This window comes from Lutra lutra, chromosome 2 (genome assembly GCF_902655055.1).
Source record: "Lutra lutra chromosome 2, mLutLut1.2, whole genome shotgun sequence".
In the NCBI taxonomy this organism is placed as follows: domain Eukaryota; kingdom Metazoa; phylum Chordata; class Mammalia; order Carnivora; family Mustelidae; genus Lutra; species Lutra lutra.
Window position 1 is genome coordinate 148,562,859 of NC_062279.1, and position 22,603 is coordinate 148,585,461.

Consider the following 22,603-nt stretch of genomic DNA (forward strand, 5'->3'; position numbering starts at 1 on the left):
AATAACAGGGGGTTAAAATCCACGCTCAGGGACCAGCTGAAGTCAGGAGTAGGTGAACCTGCCACCTCCAGAATAATAGGGGATCTGAGTGAAGACAAATCTCACAATGCAAGTAAAAAATAAATCTGATGACCACATAGAGACATTAAAAATTAAAATGAACAGTGAAGAAAGGAGAGGGCGAGAGAGAAGCATAATAGCCATGAAAAACATTTCTTTTTAAAGCAACAAAGGAATATAGATTCTGCAATGAGTACAACACAGCTATTCTGAGTTGGGGGCAAGTTAATTATATTCAAAAAAGACAGGGTCTCCAGGACTTTTTTTTTTTTTTTTTTGAAGTGAAATATTTTAGTTCCTTCATATAGAGACATATTACACAATGTTAACAACCATGAAAAACAATACAAAATGCCCTCGATTTACCAAGTAGAAAAATATAACTAGTATATATGGCAATTGTGAATCTAATACTGTACAGAAGTAATTTATGGATTTTACAAATAAATTATAGCTTAAATGCCCTTTTAAAATTCCTTTCTTTTTCTTCCCCCAGACGTACACCAGAACTTACAATAGGAAAGGTTCCCGGCCTAGCTTACTGCAAATCAGTGCCAGTCAAATGTCCTGCCCACAAGCTCGAAGAATTTCTTATTTGGCTCATGAAAATATTCGTGCAGTTTATTGAGGAGTCTGGGGTCGACTTGGGGGTGTGCCCGGCCTTTGGACTCGTGCAAGCAGCGGTCCCGGCCCCCGTCCCGCAGGCAGTAGAAGCCCTTGGTTTTGTTAAAGTAAAAGTTCGAGGCGTTGATCTGCGGCGACAGCTTCAGGAACCGCTCAACCTTCTGGATCTCCGGGAAAGGGTCCCTGATGAGGCGGTCACCATCGACGATGTGAATGTGGCGCAGCGGGAAGAAGCGCAGCCAGTTCTGCAAGTGCACGTGGTAGAGGCTGCGGTTGAGCGCCTTGTAGCCCACGTTGAGCCGGCCGTCACGCACCAGGAACTCCTCGATGGACGGGTAGGGCTTGCGCTTCTGCACGTGGTTGTAGAACACTTGGGTGTAGTCCGACAGAACGCGCTCGGACGGGTCTCGCAGGATGAGCAGCAGCCGGATGCCCGGGTTCATGCTGTGGACGCGCTCAGGCACTTTGGGCGACGTGAAGTACGCGGGGGTCTTCTCCACTGTGAGCTGGTGCGGGGACGAGAAGGGCATCTGGCCCAGGTACCAGCCTAGGCCTTGGCTGTAGTGCTCCTCCCAGTCGAAGAAGTGGACCTCGTTCTCGGCGGCTGCCACGTCGGGGTGCAGGCTGAGCATCTCCAACAATGCGCGCGTGCCACCCTTGCGCACACCGATGATGATGGTCTGAGGCAGCTGCTGGGCCGAGCCGTTGGGGGCCGCACCTTCCTGGCCCTCGCCCTGGAGGGTGGCCTCTCTGCGTGCAAGCTCCAGCTGGCCCGGCTCGGCCCCGGGCGTGGCGGGGCGGGAAGGCACTAGCTGGAGTTGGGCCACCAGCAGCACCGCGCCCAGGAGCAGTGCAGCCGTGCTGGTCACCATGGTGGCTTCACTGGGCCCAGCGCCGCTGGGTCATGAAGCACTGCCGCGGGGAATGCCTTCTGATCAGTGACACATGGGTGTCCCAGGCTGCCAATTACTAGGAAACAAAGAAAGGGGGAGATATTAACTCCAAATGCATACAGGGCTTACTGGAAGCTTACAACTCTAGTCTTGGGCACCACAGTCATCTCCCTGGGGCTCTCTCCACTTCTTTATCCTGTGGCACAGGGGGTGGCAAACATTTTCCATACAAGGCCAGACAGGAAAAGTTCTCAGCTTTGTGGGACACAGTCCCTATGGCAACTCCCAAGTGTGCTGTTTGCTCAAGTAGCCACAGACAGTACACAGAGGAATGGGTGCAACTGCATTCCAATAAAACTTTACTTACTGGATACAGAAATTTGAATGTCATAAAATTTTCATGCATCATTAAATACGATTTCCTTTTGATTTTTTTCAACAATTTATATGTTCAGCTCTCTATGCACAAAAACGGACAGATTTGGCCCTGTGGTCAGTTTGCCAACCTCGGCTGTTAAGGGAAGGGTGGGAAAGGTCTTCTGGACCTCAGCAAACATCACTGAAATATCTACCTGCCAGCCCCAGGCAGAGGGGCTGGGGATATAGAAACAGTCTTTGTTCATGTCCCTCATTGCCCACCAGGGGCTCCTGATCTAAAAGGACAGGTGAACCCTTATGAAACACTAAATGCTTAGCCCCCCCTTCTTTAACTCCTCCCTGCATCCAATTCTTGCTGTGGCCTCATGGTGGGGCTAGTGTGCTCCTCAGTGATTTTATTCGGGTTTGGCCAATGGCCGTCAAAATGGCAGTCCCTAGCCTCGGCCTTGAGCCTTGTGTGTTTGCACTTGGCCGTCTTGCGCTTCTGCAATGACCGTGAGCAGAATGGGCCCTGCCCAGCCCTGGGCTCCAGAGGAAGGTGAGAGACATGTACAGCAGAGCACCATGCAAGTCCACTGTGTCCATCACAGCCATACTGGCTCGTTAGTGAGAATGCACCATTGTGGCTTTGAATTTTGGGATAGTTGGTATTGCAGAATAAATGTGGCCAAGGTTAATTGATATCACCTGACTGCAGTCATCAGCGCTATATACATTCTGATTATAGTTTAGGCAGGGTAATATGAGGACACACGTTCACTCATTTCACCTGGAACAAATTGGGATGGTAGAGAAAGTGTCTGAAGTCAGCCTAGAGGGACAAACAGGGGAGGTGGCTAAAACGAGCAAAACTCCTTCCCGTGTGCAAAGCCATACTGCTCATGAAGTGGTTTCGCAGTCTGCTCAGTCCATCGGTACTGTGACCAAATAGAGCAAGGTAGCAAGCGGGACAGTATAGATAGGAGTCTTGCCCAAGGACACGAGAATTTAATCTACTTCAAAATTCAGAGCCCAAATTCAGAACTCTGGATGCAGGGCTCTTTCCACAAACTGCTTCCTTTATACCTTTTCCTCTTTATAAAGTTCAGCTCTATATCTGAACTTCATATCACTTAGGCATTAGAGTCCCACAAGGACACAGCCACTGCTGGACCAGATGGCAGTGGGGTCCCCAAGGACAGAGGAGCCACATCCATGTTTCAGGGAACTGATAAACTATCATCATCAGGACATGTTTGACTATCTCCCAGGAAGAGAGCATTGAAAGTTCTTGTAGGTTGTCTCTGTCCAAACACAGGAAAGGGGGAGTGACAGGCCTGCCTTGGGGACCATGGGCTTTAGAGAGCCAGTAAAAATGTTCTCCATTAAGAGAACCCATCGTCTTCTATATGCCAGGTTTAAAATTCACTTTATTAGTTTAAAAGTTGTCTAGAATATATAAATGAGGAATTTTTATGGTCTTCCATTTTTTATACTCAAACCAATTGCACTGCCTACCTCAGATAGCAACTATATTAGCAGCTTTGAAAAATGCACATTAAAATGTCTTAACTGAGAAAAGCAATTAAAAACTGGACATTTTTAGAGAATCACAGAACTGGAGAAGGGATCTGCAAGATCAGCTGACATAACTATTTAGGGAAAAAAAAAAAGAAAAAGAAAAAAACGTTTAAGGATGTATGACTGATCAAGATGTGGTCCCAAGTTTTCTACTGATTGAATGAGCTCAATTTAATGGAACTTTTCCTTACTCGATTGAATGCTTTGACGTGTTGCAATCAAATTTCATTTCCTTCTCAGTGAGGGTTTGCCCCGTATGTATTGACAAAATGGATCCACTATGCTTACCTTTTACATGTTTGGGGTATGCATGCATGTGCTTATGCATGCCTGTGTATGTCTGCGCCTGTGTGTATGCTCTTGTATGCGTGTGCACATCGTGGGGGTGAGCCGCATGACGTGCAGGACAGAGTAACCACTCCACACTAGACTGCTCTATTCTTTTTTTTTTTTTTTTTTTTTTTTTTAAACGTAGGGAGAGAGAGACTGAGGTGAGGGGGGCAGAGGGAGAGGGAGAGAGAGAATACCAAGCAGGCTCCAACTAGATGTGGGGCTTGATCTCATGACCCTGAGATCATGACTTGAGCTGAATTAAGAGTCAGGTGCTTAACTGACTAAGGCCCCCATGCATCCCTAGATCACTCTACTCTCAGTGATGAGTGTTGCTGACCCCATCTCTCAGCTCCATATTCAGACTCAGAAAACAGCCACAGATCCCAACCCTTCAACACCTTAGGGACAGAACCGGAGGCCAGATCTGAAATTCATCTGATCTAACTATTACACTTCTACTCTATTATGAGGCATCCTGAATAGTATAGTGCACATTCGAGTTTTTTTCTTTTCTTTTTCTTTCTTTCTTTCTTTTTTTCTTTTTATAAAGGGGAATTACCAACAGGGAGCAGAGAAGAAACTATATATATATATATACACATATACACACACACACACACACACAAACACACACACACATACTTTTTACTGAAACTAACAAAAAGGGGGCCATTAGTAATTTAAAGTCTCCTCATTTCTACTTTAATACTTCCTAAAAATGTATTAAATGTCTAAAGCCTTCTACATTTCAAAAATACTTGAAGTATATAGGAAAAAAAAAAGAAACTAAGCTAAAGTCTCATACACACATACTACACATATAGAGAGAAGTAGGGATATGTATGAGCTATATATATATATGCTATATATATATATAATACATATCACACACACAGAGTGGCCACTGTGGCCAACTTCCTCCTGTGGTAGTTGGCTAATTTGACCTCAGTGGCACAGCCAGAATTTCTGGACCTTTTGGTAAGACTCTCAGAAAAGAGATGACCCTCAAGCTCAGGTGAACCTGTGAGCCAGGACCCCAACTGGAACCTTCTGGAAGCTTGGAGCCCTGAGCTGGCATGGGTTGGGCGAGAAGGATCAATAACACCTGGAACCCTGGCCACCTGCCCCACCAGAAGCAGTGGTGGCAGCTCCCATTGGCACCATGTGTAACTGAGCAGGCGCTGGGCTGGCAACTTTGCATAGGGGGCCCCTGGGATGCTCACTGCAAGCCCTCAAGAGAAGTGATCTCACTACAGGAAAGTGAGGCTCAGGGAAATTCAGCAGTTTGTCCAGAAAGGTAGAGGCTGAACTAGTATCCAAACTCAGTCTGAGCAGGCAAAGCCAGGGAGGTCACTGCCACTTCGCCCCTTGACAATGCCTGGACTTAGGGTACAAGTAGTCCCTGGGACTGACGGGAGCTTCTCTGGTCCTGTTGGACATTCATACCTGGTAACTATCCTTCAAAGAGGGACAGGATTTCTTGGAAGGATAAGCAAAACAAACTCCCCTTTCCTTTGTAGATGGGTTAAGAGTTCCCAAAGAGAGATCTAGCTCCCTCTCAGTTCACTTCCCTTTATCAAAGATGCTGTTTTCTTGATCCTGCAGTGCTAAACCAAGCCCTGAGTTGCAAAAACTCAAAAGGCAAGAGATTTCCCCATTAGCAACACCAGGCTTCCTCGGGCCCCGCTGAAGGTGCTGACTGCATGCCAGGCCTGGGTGACCCAGAGACACGCACAGCATTTTTTAGATGGAGGTTCCCTTGCACCTGAAATTAAATCCAAATTCCTTTCCAGACCCAGGGATCCCCCAGGATGAGAACTGCCTATCTCTCTGGCCTCAATCTGCTCTTACAAGCCAAGCTCCCACCTCACTGACCTTTCTGTTTCTTTGAACACCCTGAGCTCATGCCAGCTCTGGGCCCTGGCCTTTCCTGCTCCCTCTTTCCAGGATGCTGGGTCTGAGGCTTTTTGGGGCTGGCTCTTTCCTGTCATTCAGATTTTATTTCAAATACTGGCTTTCCCCACAACATGGGCCGATGCACTCTCTTTTAACCACATGCTTTCCCATCATCCCATTATATATTCCTCATGTACTATCCAAAACTATATACGCTTGTTTGTGGTCTGCCCCTCCACCCGACAACGCCAATTTCAGAGCCTCCAGACAGTGTCCTGACTCTCTCTCTGCTGCATCCCCCAGGGTCTGGCATGATTTCTGTGCATAGCAGGGGCTAGAGATCCTACTTGCTGAATGAACATGTCGAATGTAGCGGAAGGTTAAGCAAATGGCCCAAGGTACCAAGGAAGGCTTTTAATTCAATAGAAAGACATCCTCAACAGTTTGTCTACAAAAAAGACTATATCAAACGGTAGTGAGTACTTCATCCTGAGAGAATCCGGCAGAAACCAGATGTCAAGATTTCTAGTGGTGACTGGACAAGACACCTGAGAGTCTAGAAAATATTTTAATTTAAAAAGGAGGGGAAACCATGAAATAAGACCTCAAAATATTTTAATTTTCTCCTTAAATCTTATTACATAATTCACATCATGACCTAGATTTCAAATGTAATTAACTACAATATATTCCCTCGGTCCCACCACTGCAACATATTCATGCATAAAGTGAAATAACTAGAATATTCCACGAGCGGTAAATTTAATGCATCAGAAATAGCACTGCCTATAATCCCTCTATCTGCAGGACACCCTTCCAGCCCCTCAACAAAAACTAGTGGCACTACTGGAAGTTCCTCTAGGATAACGGGGATGCTCAAAACACTCAGCCACAAGTCATTGAAGGGATTTAACAAAAGGGGTGGAAAGGAGATTACCAACTGGGCACCCAATGCACCCAGGTGGTGAGCACGAGTGCGTAAATTATCTCTTCCAATACCCACAACAAAACTAAGTGGTGGTTATTCTCATTTTATCTTCCTTTTTTGAAGCAATGAAAAGGTAACCTGTAGTAGTGGCAAAGCTAAGGCGCTTTTGCAATTGGGCAGATGCCGGCTAGTATCTCCTAGCTCTCTGAACTCAGATAAGTATCTTCCTTGTCTGGGACTCAACATGTCATCCTGCAAAATGGGCAAAACCTACTTTCACTTGGATGCCATCAACATTAAATAATACTACCCTTGCCAAATATATAGCATAGGACTTGCCAAAAGCAGACATTCAACAAATGGGAATGGTGTGCCTTTCTTCCCATGACAGATATGCAAACATGGTATCATGTCCAATGACCTTCTCAAGGTCACAGACCTAAGAAATGAGAGAAGGAGCATCCCATGGGCCATCTGTGCTTCTTTTGCTTTGAATGGCGATGCCTCCCTGTGGGCAGTGGGGAGTGTACTCCAGGCACAGGACAGAGCCTACCCAGGAAGATGAGAAAAGGAGAAAGATGAGAGCTATTATATTGCCAGACAGAAACAAGCATCCAAGGGTGCTGAGTGATTTAATTTTCTGGAATGTACTGAAACCTCAGTAAGCACAACAGAACTGTCATTTCCATATCCAACCAAATTTCTGAGCAATCAACAGTGTATCGTTTCTTCTGTTGTTGTTTTTGTTCATCTCCAGGAGTCAAAAACATCTTCACTTTCACCTTTAAGCAACTACTTAAGGGCACATTGCAGTGGTGTCAAATTTCCATCCTTGGCAGGTCATCTTGGAAACCAAGAAAGAGGAAACAGATTCAGCTTGTGCCTGTCAGTCTATGAAAGGACAGTGATATCGCAAGACTTCCATAAATATTTATTTTCTTGAAATTGCCCGCACATGACACTCGTCAACAAATGTTGATGCCCGCTTTTGTTTGGATTGACTTATGGTAATTGCTGTGAGGCCTACCTCACATGGGGTGGAAAGGGAGCAGGGCAGAAAAGACCCAAGGTCAGCCCACATCATGTAAATAAGTTTCCCTGGGGGAAAGGAAGCATAATTGGCCCCGTTTTCCCCTTGAGAAAGAAGAGGACTTTTCCAACACTGACTCCTCTAGCCTTTCTGCACTGCCTAGCATTCCACACCAGTGCAGGGCGTTTCCATATTTACAAAAGTGTACCTGGGTAATGGAAAGAACACCGTAGGACTGAAGGAAGGAGGAACCTGGGCACGCCAGAGAGGGCAGCGTGGCATGGCAAGGGCTTCGGGCCAGAAGATTTCTGAGCCTCTGAGAACTCCGTGATCCCATGAGGTTTATAAATGTAACCTGTCCCATAGGACGTCTGAAGCCAACCCACACAGCATTCTTCTCCAGACGAGATGAGAGGTTAGGGCCAAAGGATCTGGATGAGAAGCTGCAGGTTGTGGGTGAGGTCAGCGCCCTTCCTAGGAGATCTGGATGCCACATTGCCATCGCCTAGCACGGTGCTTTCCAAACCAGTTCCCAGGAGATCTAGTTCAAAATGCAGATTCTAATCCAGGAGGTCTGGAGAGAGGCCCATGCATCTGCATTTCTAACAAGCTCCCTGGGGAACTGGCCTGCCCACCCTCAGCCCTTAGAAGGGCAAGGGTTCCAAATCCCTGGCCCCATTCGGGTACAGACTCTGATCCCCTTGGCCTGAGGCCGAGGGAAGCCAGTGTTCTTTGGTTTTTGTTCCTTCCTATTGTTGGAGCAGTTTGTTTTTAGTTCCAGGATTGGTAACCATTGTGGTAGACAAAATAGAGAGGGATCGGCCTGGCCACAGAGGTGGAATTAGCTGCAGAGGGGGGGTGGAGGGGACGTACTGGAATGAACAGAGGATTTAGAGCCAAAAACGCCGGCTCAAATCTCAGCTCTATAATTTCACATCCACACGACGGCATTGAAACTTGGAGCCTGAGACAGAGCGCACTGGCTCTATATACTAATTGCAAGGATTAACTAAAATGGTCTGTGTGGAAGCTGAGGATATTGCCATATTGCCTGGCCCATGGTAAGCCCTCAAATCCTGGTAGCTATTTTTGTCCCTAGAAGAAGAAAAAAAAAAAAAAAAAAAAAAAGAAAAAAAAAGAAAGAAAGAAAAAAAAAAGCAGGCTGTGTGGTATAAATGGGATCTGGGGATGATAATTAGTCAAACACATTTGTTCATGATCCAGAGTACTGCAGTGACTCAACCAGACAGGCTCGAGGAAGAAAGGACAGTGACTTGGAGAAAGGATGCAGGCTCTCTGTGGAGGGCCACACGGTGTGTCCCCCACAAGTGCCCCCTGCATGAATGAGCTGTGGCCGGGTGTGCAGCCCCGGCAAGGCCCCAGTGAGGGAGGAAGAGGAGGAGGAGGAGCTCCTTGACATGTTTAATCTGCATGGTGTGCACAGAAGGCAGCGGTGACCTAAATAAATCCTTCATTAGAAGCAGACACACTGGGCACAGCAGAGCTCTGTGACAGGAGGGCGGACGGGCCTCTCTTATTACTTGGTGCAGCTGGCTGGAAAGCAGACTGTGCTAGCTGAAAGACGACCAGAGACCTGCCGCCTTGGGGTCCCTGGGGGTGTACAGCTTCAGTCCCTGCTTTGGGTGTGACCCAACCTCCCCTCGCGGGCCACGTGACTGTGGGCACTTCCACAGTTGGGCAGACAGTCATCACTACCCCGCAGGTGGCCAGCAGCCACGAATCCCTAGCATTTCCCCAGAATTAGCCAACAAAAAACACAGGCTATCAGAAGCTCAAGGGCCACGTGCCATAATCTTGTTCGGTCCTTATTCCTGCAGGAGGAGGGTATGAGATAGCAGGAGCATGGGAACCCCAAGGTCAAGCACACAGGGGCTAAAGTGAATTGGAAATCCAGGTCACCTGATTCCCACCCCCACTGGACGCGAGGCACATGGAAATCTGTGTTTCTCTCGTGTGAGGATAGAGAACATCAGGATAATTTGCTGCTGGAAGTAAATATGAACAAACCAAAGGAAATTCTTCCCCTAGACGAGCAAAGCGGAGGGAGGGTTTATCTCATTTCTTGAGCCTGCTTCTATGCACTGAATATCAGTGTTCCTTCAAAATTCGTATGATAAAGCTTTAATCCACAATGGGGTGGTATTTGGAGGTAGGGATACTGGGAGATAATTGGGGTTAGATGAGGTCATAAGGGAAGGACCCAGGACAGGATTAGTGATAAGAAGAAGAGACCAGGGCTCTCTCTGCCATGTGAGGACACAGCCTGGAAGCCAGGAATAGAGCTCTCGACAGGAGCTGAACCTGGGGGCTCCTTGATCTTCGACTTCCCAGACACCACCACAACTGTGGGAAAAAATGTGTTATTGATTCAGCCACGTGGTCTGTGCTATTCATTACAGTTGCCCAGGCTAACGAATACACAGCCCTAACAGGTAAAAGCAAAGACAAGGGGTTTTCTTGGGACTACTGTGTATTTCCTGGGGTAACAGGTGACATCTAGGGACAGAGCTGGCTGGTTGCGGGGGGAGGACCACAGCAAGCAGCCATGTATGGATTTATCTTAAGGATGCAGCTGCTGTCACTCCCCAGATGTGGAGATGAAGGACCAGGGTGGTCTGATCTTTGAAGTTGTTAAGGTTCACCACTGGATATTTACGTGATAACTCCTGATTTTTATGAAGGTCTCAGACAGGTATTAGTTGCCAAGTAAGGTGAAGGTGGGGGGTGGAGAAGACTGATGGGTAAGCCTGAAGACACTGGTGATGCCTGAGGTCCAGACTCTGCCCAGAGGTGATCGCTTCCGCAAGGCACCCACAGTGTGTCTATAATTGTTCTGAGTTACAGGGGATAGAACAAGAATCCAGCCACTGTCCTCAAAGCACCCTGTAAAGAAGACACATTTGGAAGGAGAGTGGTCACCATATTCAGTGTGAGCATAGATCCGGGCACAGCTCTGAGACAGCCTAGGGGTGACACTGAGCTGGAGGAAGAGAGGGGACTCCCCGTACGGTCCCCCTGGGAAAGGCCCCCGATGTCTGGGCACCCATCTGGGAGGAGACTGGGGGTCTGCTCCTGTGCTGGGTCTGGTTTGGAGGTGCCCTCTGCGGGACACAGTGGCAGAGGCAGGACTACACCAGCCAGCAAGTATGGTGTCTGGGAGGCTTCGGGCTCAGGAATTTAGAAAGACAGGGAGGGGAAAGAGCAGTAGAGATGGAAGGAGGCATCAAGACCTAAGCCTGAATCCCAGCAACATCTTACATGCTCCAAGCTGGGGCGAGTTAATGGAAAATCTTGGAAAGTACTATTCATGTTTGGCCCAGGATTTTGTCTTTCCTTTTGAATATGCCTGTTCTTGGTTTAACGGGATCATTTAAAAACAGACATTTAAGTGAGCACTTAGTGTTGACAGGGACCAGGAAATGCACCAGCTGATCAGTGAGCAAGCTGGCCTTGTCTGGGAGGCGCTGAGGGGGAAACGGGCAATGGGGACAATTAGAGCAGGCTGCCTTGCCTGGTTTTGATTTTATTTCTCCCACGTTTCATCCCGTCCTGAATTAAATCATTGCTCTTCATGTGATGGCATGGGATAAAGTGAAAACACATGTTTTTTTTCCTCTACTGCACACACATACACACACACATGACTATGATTTCTTTCTATCCCGCACTTGATAAACTTTAAATTAAACACCAATCAAGCTGAATATTCCTTTATTCTGAAGCTCTGGGCTCTACAAAATGAGTCTGTATCTCCTCTGACTCTGTCGCTTTACTTTCTCTACAAGGAGTTTACTTAAACAAGTAGGACCAGCCTTATTATCTTGTTCCTAAGGGGCCAAGCAATCTACCCAGAAGAGCACCAAGACCTCACACTGGACACAACCTTCTCTGTGATCTTTTGTTATCTTGTTCCAGTATTTTCAGATTCAATATCATACTAGGGTTAAGTCATCACCAGCCTGATCATTTATTCTTTCGGAAAGTTGATGCAAAATGATTTATAGCTTATGCTTTTAAAATATTATTCATTTCTTATGACTTAAAGCATATAAAATAACCTGGCATTAGGCGAAGACATTCAGGAATCATCACGATAAATTACAAGAGCTCAGATGGGGGAGGCTGGTGGTTAAGAGGGTGGGTTTGAATTCTAGCTCATCCCTTATTCCCTCTGGGTGACCGAGAGCAAGTTATGTGACCCTGTGGGCCTCGTTTGGTCCCCTGAAATATAAAGTTGACAACAGCGACAACTTTGTAGATTGTCATGGGGATTCAAGAAAATTTAGCACATGATGTGCTAAGAAGAAAACCCCTACCAAATGCCATTATTGTCACTGATCTCTAGCCTCCATTGTTCTAGCTGAGAAAGGTCCTACTCAGGTAGTCAATACCGCTAACAGAAACTGTTCCTGGACATAAAATGCATCTCCATAAAGTCTTCTTTGCTCAAAAGGGCCAATGATACACGCATATGAACAGGATGCTGAGCTGGGGCTTTGGGAGCTGAGGTCTAGCCCCACGTTTCTGCCCTGACTTCTGAGTGACCTTGGTGAGGATGCAGAAATACTTACATCGGGGAATAACAGGGTCATAAATCCAACGATCCTCTGCCCTCTTGTATCTATCTGACCTGGGGAGGCTTTAGAGAAATTGAGAAACACAATTGTTTGTCACGGCAAGATACTATTATACAAAATTCCAAACAAAACGATTACTATGGAAAGTAAACCATATAATTTTGTCACTTGTGCCATCTTTGTGCTATGCGTCACTTCATGTTAGAAATGTTAGTTAGGCTAAAGGTGGTAACATATATTAAGTTTCTACACTGCTGAGGTCTTTTGGATAATGGGAACTAAGAGAGCTTCCAGCAGGAAGAGACTGTTCCCATGGGTCAGATCTCCCTAACGGGACCTGCTGCCATTGCTCCTGCTCAGATCATGTTCAATGTCCCTTCAATGAATATTAATTGAGCCTAAGGTCTGACTAAAAGGTGGATCAGCTAGATTTGGGGACGATCTATAAGGAATGCTTAGCCATCACTGGAACAAAACCAGATGAGGAAACGAATATTATATGAAAAGTTTCTTAGGGATGATAAAATATACAATCAGAAGAAGCCCTTCAGCCTGGGGTGGGCACAGAGGAGTTGCATGTAGTGAGCTAAAGTTTCTCTTTACCTGCCCCCAAAGGTCAGCTTAATGACCTTCCAGGCTGGATGGAGGCAGTTTACTCTAGGGCTTTTGCTTACTTACGTGAGGTATGGAAGTTTGGGGGTGAACACAATTGCTTAGGACAGCAGAGGAGGGGCGAGAGCTGCCACAGGGGTCTGTTTGCTGTTACCAACCTTCTATTTCAGGGGACCAAACAAGGCCCACAGGGTCACATAACTTGCTCTCTTAACATATAATAAACAGCCTCTCTCTAAATAAATGAAGAAGTACCCTTTGAAGAATAGTGGGATGTGAGAAAACTGAAGCATCAGTCTGCCCAGAATACCCACAATTCGGAGTCAAGACCTAAACAGAGGGGCGCCTGGGTGGCTCAGTGGGTTAAGCCGCTGCCTTCGGCTCAGGTCATGATCTCAGGGTCCTGGGATCAAGTCCCGAATCGGGCTCTCTGCTCAGCAGGGAGCCTGCTTCCCTGACTCTCCGTCTACTTGTGATCTCTCTCTGTCAAATAAATAAATAAAATCTTAAAAAAAAAAAAAAAAAAGACCTAAACAGACTTGTTGTGTACCAGGCACTGGAATGGCAGACAAAACTGACATCCTGTCCCTTCCTTCAGACACCTCAGGTACATGTCAGAGTGCAGGGGTAGGGCAGAAATCGAGGGGCAGGAGGCACCAAGAGTGTGAAGGAGGCACTGGGCTTAGGGCTGGAAGGGAGCTTCCAGGCTGCTTGTTAGCAGGGCCGAAAGAAGTCAAGTTAGCAGGGCAACAGAATAATGCACATGCATGCATCATACATGAAATCATGTGGCCACATTCATGTGTCATGAGATAAGAAATGTAACAGAACTACATTTAGAAATAGTTCATGTTTGTGCTTCAAGAACAATGAAAAACGATGTGGGAATGCACGACCATGTCCCATTGACTGTATTTTTCCCTCTAACTCTTGGTGAACCAAAAGGAAAAAGCAAAGGCGTTGGTGGGGGAGGAGTGCATGGAGCTATGTCAGCTGGATTTGCAGGGACCCAAACAGGGTTCACTCATGTGGTACCCCATGCAATTCCTCCCAAAAGGAATCCATTGCCCCAAATCTGTATGAGTGTCTGCAAGTGCTTGTGTGTTCATGTTTGTACACGTGTGTGTAGGCACCTGTGTGAGAGCTCCGATGATGAACGGTTTTGAGGCTCCCTGCTACTCTAACACCCCTTCAAGGCCATTAACTGCATTAATGAAGCCAAAACACTCCTCGAGGCCCTGCAATCTGTCAACCCATGGGACGCTTCTATGGCCATGAGTTTCCAGAGGTGTCAAAAGAACAAAACTGACTGAAGCCACACTGTCCTTTGACTTTGACAACCACCATCACCTCCCACACCCACTGGTCTGAACACACAGTGGGTCTTTTTACTCCACGCTGGTACCAAACCTAAACCAGCCGGCTTACTAGTGTCTGACATGCCATGGAAAAAGAGTACGTTTGACAAGGAACAATGGTTCCAGTTAAATAAGGCTTTGAAGATCATGCTGAGATTTCTGGTTTTGGATTTCTGTAATTTGTCTTCAAATGCTTAGAGTCCTAGAGACAAAGACATTGAATTATGTAAGTCATCAAACTGGATTCCAAGAGGATTTCCTTTTACCGCTGCTAACCTCCTTCTTCCCTCAGGTGCTACCCAGGAGTGTAGGTCACCCGCTCAGGACACAGATACCAGGCCTCCTGTGTGCTAGCCCTCTCCCTGGCATTGTCCAGGGACAGAGGAAGAAGACGGGTCCCTTCTAACCCCCCAAAGGGACCCACTGTGTAGGGGGAAATGCAAGGAGACAAATACTTCCAGCCCCCTGAGACATGGACGGCTATGGGACAGATGCTATTTTAACAACTTAAAAATCAGCCAAGAAGAGGGTAGTTTGGGACATGCTTCATGGAAAAGACCCTGAGGAGCATTCTGAGGTGAGGCAAAAACCACGTTCAGTGCTTTTAACCGAAGTCCAGTATAGAGCATAGGAACAGGGGCAGAGGGAAATGAATGAATCATGAGGGAAGATCAAGGCAAGGGAGTTCAGATCTACTGGGATTTAGCCCCTGCCTTAGTCATTTGCCCATGGAAAAGTTACTTTCCTCTCTGGGCCTCAGTTTCCCCAACAAAAGAAAGGGAATGGTTTTCCTACCACCTTGAGTGGCTATCAGAATTAAAAATCACAGGAAAAACAAACACGCAAACAAAAAATCTAGCCCACCCGACACAGGACAGGTTGATCCTTAATGCATAGACCTCAATAGGATTTGCTCAACCAACAGTAGTCAGATGACATTAGCTTGGAGAGAAGAACGGAAGGGCACAAACAGCAACGGTTTAGGTCTGAGAACAACTAGGATGCTTAAATAGTCGTCCTAAGAAAGAAATGCAGCATTCCCCCAAACTGGCAAATCAGAAAAAAAGAGTTCTTCGGTGAAAGCAGAAAATTCTGCCATGCGGATAGCTATACAGAGAGATGCAGACGCTAAGAAAAAGCCAGGATTCAAAGCACAAAGTGGCTCTTCGTGAAATGTTTTTAAAGGACAACTATTATGAGATAATTAGCCTTTGTGCCATCTTTAGCAGAGGGCTATAAAGCACGATTCAAGTGAGAAAAGGTAGCAGGTGAAGGCACTTGTGAACACACGGGCTAGCTGAAATCAACACGGCCTGAGGCCTGTGTAACCAGGATCCTAACAGGAGGCTCCATGCCAACCCACAGCCCTTCTGCTGCTTCTGCTGGAATCTGGGCAGGCGAAGGAAAGGTAGCCGGGGATCACAAGCCAGCAAGGTAGGCCCAACCTTCAAGACTGAAGGTGTAAAGATGTCCCTGGGATGGGGGGTTCGGGGAGGCTAGGGGAGGCTATGGGGCACACAGCCATGGTGAGCATTCTACAGAGGACAGTGGATATTTCCTCTGCTTCAGAAGCCATCTTCTGTCCTGCTCTCCGGGGAAACCATTTCCTGACCTGGCACATCATTACACCAATGTCACCTGTGTGGGAAGGCACACTCTGCGACAACGAAAAGGCGGGGCCTTACTTGGGCCACATAAGGCTAAGACAGATAAACACCCCCTCCCCAAGCAGTGCCTCCTCCCCTGGCTGCCTGTCCCACAGGGGCTGGTGGCAGGCCTCTGTTTATTGAAGTCTCTCTGAGACCTGGAAAGATAGAACACCTGCTGTCTCAAATAGCGCCCATCACCAAGCCAGAGGGAAGAGAAAATGGAGCCAGATGCAACGCTCATCACTTGCCCTCACTTTCCCTGTGCACAGCAAGTCACACGGCCACACTGACCTCCAGACGGAAAAAGTGCAACCCTCCCATCTGTCCACGGGGCAACCACAAACACAAGCTATTCATCAGGCAGTGGGGGCCCTGGGTCGGGAGAGCATCCAAGACAAGCCTGAAAGAATGAGAGTCTGAATCTGGGGAGGAAGGCAGAAGGGAACAACGTCTCCTGCTCAGGGCGGAAAAGTCCACATTCCTGGCTTATCTGGGGGAACACTGGCTGGTAGTGCTGTGGTCTGAATGTGAGGTGTTGCACCAAACAGATAGCAGCAGGGGTGAGGCTTGGAAGATGGAAACCTGAATGCCGTGCTACGGCATGTGAATTTTCATTACTTTTATTAAAAAAAAAAATGGCAAATAGAAAGCTCACCCTTGGTCACCCACTATGCACATTAAACGCTCTGTACGAATCACCACATTTCATCCCCACCACTCTGAAACAGAGGGTATCGGGGGCCTTAATTACTTCTTGGAGGCCAGGCATTGATTCGGGGTTGATGCTGGTTTGGGGGCTCTAAACAACATCGCCAGCCTCCTACAATGTAATCTACTGAAACAGATTAAGCATTAAAAAGATAAGTGTATAAAATGCATAATTAAAAGTCACGAAGAATACGTGAAGTTTAGAGAGATTATGATGTTGCCACGAAGCCACATGGCTGGCCCCACGTCTCTCCTTGTGTTTAAGGGTCCTGCACTGAAATACTAGAGCCTAGTGTGGGCAGGGGGCTGGATAGGGACCTGATTAAGTTTTGCAAAATTTGCTTGGGTCACGGGGAAGGATTAACACAGAGAAATACTGCAGATTGCAAAGGATGGTAAAAGTTACGGGGGTGGGAAGGAAAATAAAAGGAAAAGCAGAAGAACACAAGATCTGTATTTCAGGTGAAGACAGCAATAAAAGAGACGTCATGAAACGGAGCAGGATCAATTGCAGATTGCAAAGTACAAACATGAGTATGATAGTTGCTCAAAGGCCAAAGAGACCATCCGGGGTTACCATATTCGATTAACTGCTATCTTCCACTGTGTCAGGTGTCTGTATGCCTCTGTTTCCTCTTCTGTAATTCTAACCTATAGGCATGTGACCCTAGTTTTTAGCTAACGGGACCTACAAGGGAATTTTTTTTTTTTTAAGATTTTATTTATTTACTTGAGAGAGACAGAGAGTGAGCAAGCAGGGGGAGAGTCTGAGGGAGAGGGAGACGCAGATTCACCATTCAGTGGGGAGCCCAACGCAGGCCTTGATCCCAGGACCCTGAGATTGTGACCTGAGCTGAAGGCAGATGATTAACCGACTGAGCTAGCTGGGTGTCCCCCAACAGAGGAATCTTGCACAGGCTTTTTGAGAATGATTTCCTTCCCTGATTTAGAGAAGAGAGTCCCCCCACCTTGTTCTCTATCTAAATTAGAGCAGGATGATGAGACAGGCCACCCGGGGACAGCATGACCCCCTTACAGCCAAGACAGAATCAGCCAGAAGGAAGAGGCAGACTGGAAGGTGATACCTGGCTAGATCCTTAAGGACATTCCTGCTTTTCAAATGTAATCAGCCTGACCAGCACAAACAGCTAAGGGGTGCTACCAAGAACTGTGTTATGGAGGCTTAGTCCATATCAGGCTCTCAAACAGGTGTTTTACAGGTATTATGCAATGTGATTCTCACCACAAAGGTCCGTGAGGACATAAATCCAGTGAACATGTAAGGCAAATAAGTTTAGAAAAACAAAGTCATTTCCCCGAAGTCAAATGATATACTCCCTTCTGGAGCAGGGCTGTCCTCCTGTGCCCAGAGTCACCGTGAACTCCAGAGGATGCTCTCCTCTGGAGAAAGACTGAAGAGGATGGGCCCAGCCCACAGAAAGGATCGGTTCCTATGCTGTGTATAGACAGGGCTTGGAGACCCGAAGTGCATAATGACTTCACAGGGAGAAACAGGACAGAAGAGATGCCCCCGAAACCCTCTTTAATAACAGCTGATGCTCAATGAATGGAATTTAAAACCAAACTAGAGCAACTAAGCCCCTTGCAGTCAGAGGAGGACCGTGAGAGGCACTGTGGCCAGTCCCTCCACAAGATGGCACTGGGTCCCCTTATCTTCAGTCTTTATCTGTGATTTTTTGCTGTCACAGACTGGAGAGAAACTAGAGCTTCACTTTTTATATACCGCTCCCTGTTCTTCCCAGCATCCCCATGAAGACTTTGTGTCCTTCCCTCAAGGCCACGGACATTCACTTGGGGTCCTGAGAAACTCTGGGGAAGGGAGGGGATATGGCATTAACTTAAATGACAGCATGGGGATTTAGGCAGAGGCTCCTGAAGACTTCCCCTTTACAACACGTTGTGACATTCCACGTTCTTCGAACTCCCCTCTGTTTTTAAGAGGCTCCCTGACCTGGCTTCTCCTCCAATTCCTTATCTTCCCTTCCCTCTCACTGGGAATCCCCCTCCTCTGTCTACCGGATGCCTGTCCTAACAGATCCTTCCATACCTTCTCTACATTGCTGCTTCTCATCTCTTGGCCCAGAAAATGAAATAACTTGTGCTTAGATTATATAAATTAAGACAACAGAAACAAAGAGCAAAAGACTCAGATGCTCTCCCATGAATATATGTGAGATATGTCCTGGTCTTTACATATGATATTGGGTGTGCAATCTAGAGTTTATGGCTTTCTCCTGTCATCTTAATAACAGCATATTTTTTTTTGTGATGTTAACTAAGATTCAGATGCCTTGGCAATGTTTGTCATACTCATTTGATTTAATGTGCAGTAAAGGATCCTCTGTGATCATTTAAATTGTGCCCATTCTGCAGATGTAGAGATGGAGGCTTGGTGATGAGAAGTAACTCACCCCCTGCAGGGCAGCTGAGGAGCAGGGAAGTGGATTCTGACCTGATCTCTTGTTGGATAAGCCTGTGTGCGAGGGGCTGTGGCGTTCTGCCTACTTTCTGGTCCCAGCTGTCCATAAACACACAGCTAGTGAGCAGCTCGGGTTAAATGAAGAGTTAGTAATGTGCTCTGCAACAGAAACTAATGATCTGGGCTTGAGCAATATCTCGGTCCTGAAGAGAGCATAAAACTGCTTTGGAATGTCCACATGCAACAGAAGCCTTGTTAATTTAGTTCCCCACCAGGTTATTACCTAAAATGGAAACACAACATTTTCACTGCTATCCTCAGAACAACCTACTCCAGGGGTCTTAGGGGAGCTCTCTGACTCAATTTATCACCTGAGGTCATCTATTTGGAGGAGCCAGTCTGGAAAGCCCCGGAACAGTTTTATTAGCTCTGGATTCAGCAGATGAGGGAGCATTTGCAGGTGCGGGTTTTCAAAGCACAGAGTTCCCTTCAGTGGCCCAGTGGAGATCTTGTGTGGGCCTCATCTTTGCAATCCCAGCCCACAGGAACCTGCTCTGAGCAGTATTTGTGTGGATTAAGGAACTACGCTGCTGGACTCCCTGCCACCCTGGTGACCTCACCAGGAAGAAACACCTTCTTGCAGAGGGTGTTGGGAATAATCGGGCGCATGCCCTCACCACTTGGGAGGAATCTGTCTCATTTACTAAATGCACTGAGAGATCTGGTTTGGCCCACAATTCTTCCACTTCCTTGAGCAAACAAGTAATTATGGTTGCCTTGGTTTGATTGGTGGCTTAGTTCACCAGAGAAAACAATCCTTCCTTTTCTCCTTGGACCACACCCAGGTCCAAGGTCAAGATTACATCACCATCAGGATCACTGTGCTCCCTGCTCTCTAACTTCCTAAAGTTAACAGGACTTTCGCCAAAGTAATCCCTCAGAACTGTCACCACAAGCACAGGAATGTTTGATAAAATACAGGACTTCCAGTTAAATTTAAATTTCATAAAACAATGAATAATTTTTTAACATTCGTATCTGGGATACACCTGTACTAAAATATTACATGTCGTTTATCCGAAATTAAAATTTAACGGGATGTCTTGTAGTTTTACTTGTAAAATTTGGCAATGCTACCCAAGAAGAATATACATTTTTCTTGAGCATTACGCTAAGCATTTTATATTGGCAATCCCCTCTAATTCTCATTAGAACGCTGACAAGACTGAAGCCCAGAGATTCGTCTATTTCTCAGGATGACACAGTCAGTAAGGGCGAGATCAGAAATTCAGACAGATGTGACTTCAAAAGCCATGCTCTCTCCGCCACAAGAATAACTCCAAATCTAATCCCAGGAATCTGTCACCGTCACTTTCTCCCTCCTTCCTCTCCAAGACTCAGGAAAATCTGGTGTAAGATGTAATTTAAATAAAGTGCCAGTGGAGGTTTCCAGAGCAGGCGCCCAGACCAGGCGTGCTCCCACCCAGCCTGCACTTGCTCCTCCTCACCCTGAGTATTTATTTTTCTGAGCACAGCGAGGCAAGCGTGCTTTTCATTTCAGCTGCATCTGCAATCACCTTTCTCCCGCTGTATTTAACTGCTGATACAGGACTCTGATTTACTCTCCACAACTAAGGAGTGGAGACATTTACATAAAACAGTTTACTGCAGGGTGTACCTAATCTGCAGGAATTCTAGGGGAAATTCAACAAGACACAAAATGCATCCCTGAAAGTGCTGAAATGGAAGTAAGTTCTTGACGAATGAAAGGAGATGCGAATGTTTTAAATCTAAATATATTCCTTCGTTTATGGAAAATATGGGCTCCTCGGTCCTCCAGGGACTGAAGGAGTCTCCACCTTGAGCCATCTGCTCACTGCAGGTGGAGAATTGCGGCTGTGGATCTGGGGTCTGCTGCCCTCGTTCTGAGGATCTAAGAAAAGTTGCCCAGAACTCAGTTTCTTTAAATATAAGAATGAAGATGCTAGAAGCTCCCTGTCTCCCTCAAAGCACTGGGTACAAAAAGGAGAACATGGGTATTAGCCCAGTAAACAGAAATAAGGAATTATCAGTTTCATTCTTTTCGCTCTTTTTTTTTTTTCATCTTTTAAAAATTCTTTTGAAATCTTTTTTTCATTCTTTGCATGCCAGAGTGCTTTTGCACAACCAGAATCTGTTCAGTGAAGGGTGCGTGTGTAAACATGCCGGTTACTCACCTGCTGACCACATGGGGAATCCCTAATTGGGACAAATGAGCCTCAGCAAGGGCTTGGTGGGGGGTGGTCTACACACATGTTGACTATGTTTTATCATCTTTCTTTGGCTTTTCCCTCCTTGCCTCTCTCTTTCCTTAAATATTTCTTCCCCCACGATGCCTTCCCTAGTTCCCCCAGACAGAAACATCAGAAACATTGTCTCTTGTTTCTTTTCTGAGCAACCACTTGGAAGGAGGCACACTGTTCTAGGAGCTGGTGGGAGAAACACTAGTGTGGGTCCAGATGTCTGCTTGCCTAGGGCACGGATTCTGATGGGGAGTCAGAGACAGAAAGTAACAAGAGGACTCCAGATAATTGTTATTGCCACAAATCCTGCTGTGAGAGAAAGGATTGCAATGAGAGGAATAAACACAGTGATTTCAAGAAGGTGTTCTCCCGGAAGGGGCTGCCACTGACCCAGGCAGAGGCCCAAGCACTATGCCTTCACCACCACCACCACCTCATGCACAAATGTTCTAATTTATCTGACTGCAAGACTATCTCTAAGTTCGTTAAGAACAAGATCTGTTTTTGTTGTTGTTGTTTTGTTTGTTTGTTTGTTTTCTTCTGCACAACTGCTCCGGGTGACAAGAGTCAACATAAAAAGTTGGGGCAATTTGGGGGAGGGTGTATCAGAGTTCCAAGGGGCACAAGTATGTTTCACACATAGAATCAGTTTTTAAAATATTTCATTTTTGTGATGCAGAATGAGCTTTGGTAATAATACAAAATGTCATTGCCAGGTAAAGAAATGAAAGCTTCAAAATATCTTCACTGATGATGGAGTCCCTGTTTCAACTAGGTAGAGCAGCAGAGAGGGAAACTCTTTGTAGCACATTTCAGATGCTAGTAAAAAGGTGCTGAATGTCAGAGTTCTGAGTGCCCAGACTCAATGGTGAAGACAGCCTTCCCCTGTTGCTGGCTCACCTGAGCTACCTACTCTGTTGGGATCATTTATTGATATCTTCTGTGCTGGTCTACTATTTCCTTGAGGACTGGTCCTTGGTGGGTTTTGTGTGTTAATGCATATCAGCACTGAATCCAGTGTCTGGCACATGGTGGGCACTCAGTAAATGGGCTCAGTAGTAGATTTCATTAAAATTAGGAGAGCAGTCCATTATCAAGGGTTTATCCACAATACCAACTCCGAGAATATAATCAAGGGTCCAAACACCCACACTCAGAAATCATTTATGTCAGATGGTGACATTTCACTTTGAATATGTTACGTCAGAGACTGAACTCTGAGATCCCTGGCTACCTGCCTGAGGTTTTACCTCC

The 22,603-nt window shown here is 46.4% G+C and overlaps 1 protein-coding gene across 4 annotated transcripts in view; it reads right to left on the reverse strand.

The window, feature by feature from the left end:
• Positions 1 to 541: 541 nt before the first annotated feature.
• HS3ST1 (heparan sulfate-glucosamine 3-sulfotransferase 1) overlaps positions 542 to 22,603 on the reverse strand; it is a 28,139-nt gene continuing 6,077 nt past the window's right edge. For 2 of the 4 annotated variants that reach the window (XM_047718889.1, XM_047718890.1), the window contains exon 2: positions 542 to 1,653. In XM_047718889.1, the coding sequence (XP_047574845.1) occupies positions 609 to 1,556 (948 nt within the window). In that variant the 5' untranslated portion in view covers positions 1,557 to 1,653 and the 3' untranslated portion in view covers positions 542 to 608. Of the gene's footprint in view, positions 1,654 to 7,285; positions 7,517 to 12,294; positions 12,363 to 22,603 lie in introns of those variants that run through there. The other 2 variants (XM_047718892.1, XR_007125280.1) reach the window with 2 other exon arrangements.